Source organism: Hipposideros armiger, unplaced genomic scaffold (genome assembly GCF_001890085.2).
Source record: "Hipposideros armiger isolate ML-2016 unplaced genomic scaffold, ASM189008v1 scaffold_383, whole genome shotgun sequence".
NCBI classification, from domain to species: Eukaryota; Metazoa; Chordata; class Mammalia; order Chiroptera; family Hipposideridae; genus Hipposideros; species Hipposideros armiger.
In genome coordinates this window covers 1,341,388-1,348,119 of record NW_017731733.1, presented here as the reverse complement: position 1 = coordinate 1,348,119, position 6,732 = coordinate 1,341,388, and the positions used below count along the sequence as shown (strand labels likewise).

At 32.9% G+C, this 6,732-nt stretch overlaps 1 protein-coding gene across 1 annotated transcript in view; it reads right to left on the bottom strand.

The window, feature by feature from the left end:
• Window positions 1-1,237: 1,237 nt before the first annotated feature.
• TRDMT1 (tRNA aspartic acid methyltransferase 1) overlaps window positions 1,238-6,732 on the bottom strand; it is a 57,603-nt gene continuing 52,108 nt past the window's right edge. The window contains exon 11 of the mRNA XM_019662932.1: window positions 1,238-1,548. Within this exon, the coding sequence (XP_019518477.1) occupies window positions 1,448-1,548 (101 nt within the window). The 3' untranslated portion in view covers window positions 1,238-1,447. The remainder of the gene's footprint in view (window positions 1,549-6,732) is intronic.

Sequence of the window (6,732 nt, the reverse complement as noted above, 5' to 3'; positions counted from 1 at the left end):
CTTATTTCACTGAACATAATGTCTTCAAAGGTCATCCACGTTGTAGTATGTGTCCAAATTTCCTTTTTATGGCTGAATAATATTCCATTGTAGGTATACACCATACTTTGTTTATCAATTCCTCCACCAATGGGCATTTTGCTTTTTTCCACTCTTTGGCTATTATGAATAATACTGCTATGAACATTGGTGTACAAATATCTGTTCAAGTCGCCACTTTCGATTCTTTTGGGTAATACCCAGAAATGGAATTGCTGGATTGTATTTTTTTAAGGACTCATCATCTCTTTTCTACAGTGGCTGTCCTATTTTCCATTCCCACCAGTAATGTGCCAGCTCTAATTTCTCCACATCAAATGATGGTGAATTTAAAAATATGAATTACAATTTTGTGATATAAATTCTGGTCTTAATTCTTTTCTTTTCTCTGCCACCTGTCACTTGCCTTTATCACTGAAATCAAAACCACAGTATTTCTGATGCAAGACTTAGATGAGAAACCCTAATTCCAAGAAGCCTACTGAAAGGGAGAGACAGAGAAAGTTAAAAATTATAAAAGTTAATTGACAAAATAGTCATAAAAATGGGGTCAGAGGGCAGAGTTTCTTCCCTAAAATTTTAATGCCATGCTACATTCCTTAGGATGTGATGGCAAATTCAATTTACAACAAGAAGCTAAGAAGGAAGACAAAAGCAAGCTCTGATAACAGCAAACTAAAGGAAAGTATGCACAAATGAAGAAGGAATGATAAGTTTTGCCTTGCAGGTGGAGGTAGAATTAAAGATAATGTGCACCTACATATTCTGTGGCTTCCAGATGCAGAGGTAATCAAGAATTTAGAATGACTTTTTCTCACATTTTCTTCAGACTATTGTATAAGGGGAATGATAATTTGGTTCAAAATATTATATGCATTTGTTTAGATAAAACAAAGGCATGTTTAAAGGATTGAAATTAAGTAAAACATTCAATATTTGAAACAGGCTAGGATTAGAATCATCATTTTAGAATTTGCAGTAAGCATCTAACAAAAAAATGATGATTCATAAAGCAACATCTTTAATTAACACAAAAATATACAACGGCTCAGGTTCATTATACTAATCCTGCTATGATACTTTATAAAATAGTCATGTAGACACTAAAATTCTAATGTTCCTCAATTTGTTTATACCATATTTTACAGAGAATATTTTACATATACATTTAACAATTTCATATGAAAATATGTTCACCTAAAGCATAACAACAAATTCTCTTTATAAAAGAGAGCAATATAAATTTAAAGAAACAAATTGTCATTTTTGTGATAAATCCAAATTTCTTACTAAAGAAAGACCAAGGTAACTTAGTTGAATTTCATCAAAATTAACTTAAGATAGAATTTCAGAATTACCATCTGGATATGAAGGAATACTGTGGCCATCTTTCAGAGTTATTTTAAAGTTATTCATATAGGACTTTGATTAGTTTAGCTACTACATGCACGTTGAGACTATTTCCAAGTAGACGATAACGCTGTTTCACTGTTATATTCTCAGGAAATCCTAGAAAAGAGAGATAACAATTTATAATACAATCATTTGTAAGAACTTCCAGAGATAAAAGAATGTATCCTTTAGTAAAAGCACAGTGGTCACTTATATAAATAAGTCCCTAAGGTCTCCACGAAGTTCCATTAACCAACGAGAATTTGGAGCCAAAAATATATAACAGTACATTGCCTACACAATGTGATATTATCATATCATATTTCATATCATATTATGCACAGTGCACACACATGTATACATATAACATTCCCAGAACTCACAGAAATCTGTGTATTTAAGGAAAAGCAATGGCTACCCACAGTTGTTTTATTTAATAACAGATTTATGAAGATATAATTCACATACTGTGAAATTCACCCTTTTAAAGTGTACAATTCAGTAGTTTTCAGTAATAGTCACAGGGTTTTGCACACACCTCCACTATTTAATTCCAGAACATTCCCATTACCTCAAAACAAAACAAAACAAAAAAAAAACTGGCCCACAGTTAACACAATACTCAATGTAAAAAGCTAAAAACTTTTTTCTAAGATCAGGAACAAGGCAAGGATACCCACTCTCACCACTTTTATTCAACATAATATTGGAAGTCCAGGCCAGAGCAATAAGGCAAGAAAAAAAAATAAATAAAAGGCATCCAAATTGGAAAGAAAGAAATAAAACAATCAGTATTTGTAGATGACATGTTATTGTATACAAAAACCCCAAACGACTCAACCAAAAGTGTTAAAACGAATAAATTCAGTAAAGTTGCAGATACAAAACTAATATACAAAAATCTGTTTTGTTTCTCTACACCAGTGGGTCTCAACCTTCCTAATGCCGCGACCCCTTAATACAGTTCCTCATGTTGTAGTGACCCCCAACCATAAAATTATTTTTGTTGCTACTCTATAAATGTAATTTTGCTACTGTTATGAATCGTAATGTAAATATCTGATATGCAGGATGTATTTTCATTGTTACAAATTGAACATAATTAAATCATAGTGATTAATCACAAAAACAATATGTAATTATATATTGTGAAATAGTTATTTCTAATTACAAATAAATGAAATTTTGTCTTGAAGCCAGGTACTCATATGTGGGCATATCTGCATGTGGGTGGACCTGCCTGGAGATGGATAGAGGAGCAGTGTCTCGGTTCCTAAGACCATTGAAAATATGTGTTTTCCGATGGTCTTAGGTGACCCCTGTGAAAGGGTAGTTCGACCCCCAAAGGGGTCACGACCCACAAGTTGAGAACCGCTGCTCTACACTAACAGTGAACTATCAGAAAGGTAAATTAACAAAACGATCCCATTTACAATTGCATCAAGAAAAATAAAATACCTAGGAATAAATTTAACCAAGGAAGTGAAACACCTAGACATTGAAAGCTATGAAACACTGATGAAAGAAACTGAAGAAGGCACAAATAATTGTGAAGATATTCTGTCCTCATGGATTGGAAGAATTAATATTGTCACAATGTCCATATTATGCAAAGCAATCAACAGATTCAATGATATATCTAAAACAATTGTAATGGCTGTTTTTACAGAAATAGAACATACAATCCTAAAATTCATTTGGAACCACAGAAGACCCAAAATAGCAAAAACAATCTTGAGAAAGAAGAACAAAGATAGAGGCATCATACGTCCTGATTTCAAAGTATATTACAAGGCTGTAGTAATCAAAACTGTATGGTACTGGCATAAAAAGAGACTCATTGATCAACAGAACACAATAGAGCACCCAGAAATAAACCCATGTATATGGTCAATTAACTTACAACAAAGGAGGCAATATAAAATGGGGAAAGGACAGTTTCTTCAATTAATGGTGTTGTTAAAACTGGACAGATACATACCAAGGAATGAAACTAGATTACTATCTTACACCATACACAAAAATTAACTCAAAATGGATTAAAGACTTGAACATAAAACCTGAAACCATAAAACTCCTGGAAGAAAACAGGTGGGAAGCTCCCTGGCATAGGTCTTATGGATGATTTTTTTTGTATCTGACTCTTCAAATGCAAAGACAACAAAAGCAAAAATAAACAAGTATGATTACATCAAATTAAAAAGCTTCTGCACAGCAAAGGAAATAATCAACAATGAAAAGGCAACCTACTAAGTGGGAAAAAATATTTGCAAATCTGGTATCTGATAAAGGGTTAATATTCAAAACATATAAAGATCTTACATAACTTAAGAGCAAAAAACCCCCAAATAATTCAATTGAAAAATGGGCAGAGGATCTGAATAGACATTTTTCCAAAGAAAACATACAATGGCCAACAGGTACATGAAAAGATGTTCGACATCACTAATCATCGTGGAATGCATATCAAAACCACAATGAGATATTACCTTAGAATGGCTATTATGAAAAAGACAAAAAATAACAAGTGTTGGTGAGGACATGGAAAGGGAACTCTGTGCACTATTGATGGGAATGCAAATTGGTTCAGCCAATGTGAAAAGAATACGGAGGTTCTTCAAAAAATTTTTAAAATCAAACTATCATTTGATCTAGTAATTTCACTTCGGAGTATTTATCCAATAAAAACAAAACACTAATTAGAAGTGATATATGCACTCCAGGTTCACTGTAGCATTATTTACAGTAGCCAAGACATGGAAACAACCTAAATTTATCAATGGATGAATGGATAAAGAAAATGTGGTACATGCCCACACACATGTACATGCACACACACACAATGGAATACTATTCAGCCATAAAAAGAATGAAATCTTGCCACGTGTGACAACATGAATGGAGAGTGAGAGCATTATGCTAAGTGAAGTAAGTCAGACAAAGACAAATACCATATGATCTTACTTGTATGTGGAATCAAAAGAAAAACAAAGCAAACAAACAACAGAAAAACAAGCTCATAGATATAGAGGACAAGTTGGTGGGGAGGCAAAATGAGTGAAGGGGCTCAAAAGGTACAAAATTCCAGTATAAATAAATGTCATGGAGGTCTTACCTATAGTATGGTGACTATAGTTAATAATACTGTATTCCATATTTGAAAGTTGCTAAAAGAATAGATCTTAAAAGTCTTCATCACAAGAAAAATATTGTGTAACTATGTATGGTGACAGAAGTTAACTAGACTTACTATGGTGATCATTTCACAATGTATATAAATATTCAACCATTATGCTGCATACATGAAACTGATACAATATTATATGTCAATTGTTCCTCAATAAAAAAATCTTAAAAAGCCAGTATCCATTAGCAGTCACTCCCTACTAACCCTCCCTGTCCCTCAACTAGTAATCTACTTTCTGTTTCTACGAATTTGCCAAATCTGAACATTTTATATAAATGGAACCATACAATATACTGCTTTTGTTTCTGGCTGCTTTCACTTAGCACGATGTTTTCAAGGTTCATTCATGTTATAGCATGTACCAGTACTTCATTCCTCTTTATGGCCAAATAACATTCTATTATATGGATATACCACATTTTATTTATCCATTCATCATTTAAAGTTTGGGTTGTTTCTACTTTTTCCTTATTATGAATGCTGTTACGAATATTATGTATAAGTTTTGCGTGAACACTTGTTTTCAATTCTCTTGGATATGCCCCTAGTGGTAAAATTTCTGGGTCATATAGGAACTCTATGTCTAACATTTGAGGAGCTGCCAGGCTGTTTTCCAAAGCAGTTGTACCATTCGATATTCCCACTAGAAGTATACAGGGACCCAATTCTCTACATCTTTGTCAACAGTTATTGTTTGTTGTTTTGTGAAATGGTATCTGTTTTGATTTACACTTCCCTTATAACTGATGATGTTGAACATCTTTTCATGTGCTTATTGGCCATCTGTCTATCTTCCTTGGAGAAATGTCTATTCAAATCTTTTGCCCATTTTTAAATTAGATCATTTGGTTTTTTATTGTTGAATTGTAAGAGTTCTTTATATATTTTGGACACAAACTCCTTACAGTTGTTTTTAATATTCTGATACCACAAACTGACTTTTTCATGGCGGACTTCTATTTACTATATTGTCTAAACAAAATGGCCCACAGACACTACACTTGCTGGAACCAAGCCTTGTGAGTATCACTATAAAAGACTATCTATGCCTAAGAGTGTCCACTATAACGATAATTACAATGTTAGAATTCCACATTCAGTAGTACACTTTGACATAGCAATTAAATAAAGGAAAAAGCAAGTGAGATAATAAAATCAAGGAAATAATTGAAGAGCATTAAGAATAGCAAAATTTTATATAGTTGTGAGGACCAGAAGGTAGAGTTGATTATGATAAAGCTGCTTCATCAAAACTTGACATTATACTTCCCACAAAAAGATAACAGTGATTACCATAATAAAACTATATTTGCAATTGAGCGTGATCATAAAAGTGCCATTGTAAAGATAACATGTATTAGGCAAGCATATCAGTGATCTCAAGAATCTGTTAGTTCAATGCAGCCAGAAGTACAAATATATCTACAGATTTTTAGGTTATGGCAGGAACGATCCTATGCAATATTAAAATGACATCACAGGGGAAGAGAGGTTTGAAAACAAACAAGATTTGTAAAAGTTATATACATGTGTGTATTTTATATATGAGTATAGATACTAAAATCTAAACTAGCTTATGGGGAAAATGACAATTTTTTTTTAAAAGGTGGCTTTTTAAAAACTTAGGAACATTAAAAATAATAATAATCCTCTAAAACAAAGAAATTTAGAATTAACAAAGTCAAGCTAGCAGCTTTCATTTAGTAAGTGCATGTTAGCGCTCCTCTCTTCCAAAGCCTGTCATTTCACTAATGCATACCAATGGTCACAAAGGGAGCCAGGACAAAACGTACGGAAAATCAATGCAAATCCATTATTACCAGTGGACAGGCAGCTCAAACAATGCCTATTTTGGACCCCGAGTCAATAGTGTCAAAAACACCCATGAAGGATAGTTCTGTCAGAGTGCTGCTCAGTGGTGACATCAGGGAAAGCCTGACTACCCAAATATATCACATATTTTATAAGAAGGTGAAGCAAAGAAAAAGGCTTTGTGTGTATGTATTACACACATACTGTCAGAGAGTTCTGAAAAATCCTATCTTCCCCATCTAAATATTTTAAATAATGAGAAAATATATTTATGAAGTAAAGGCTATAAAAGCAAATAAATG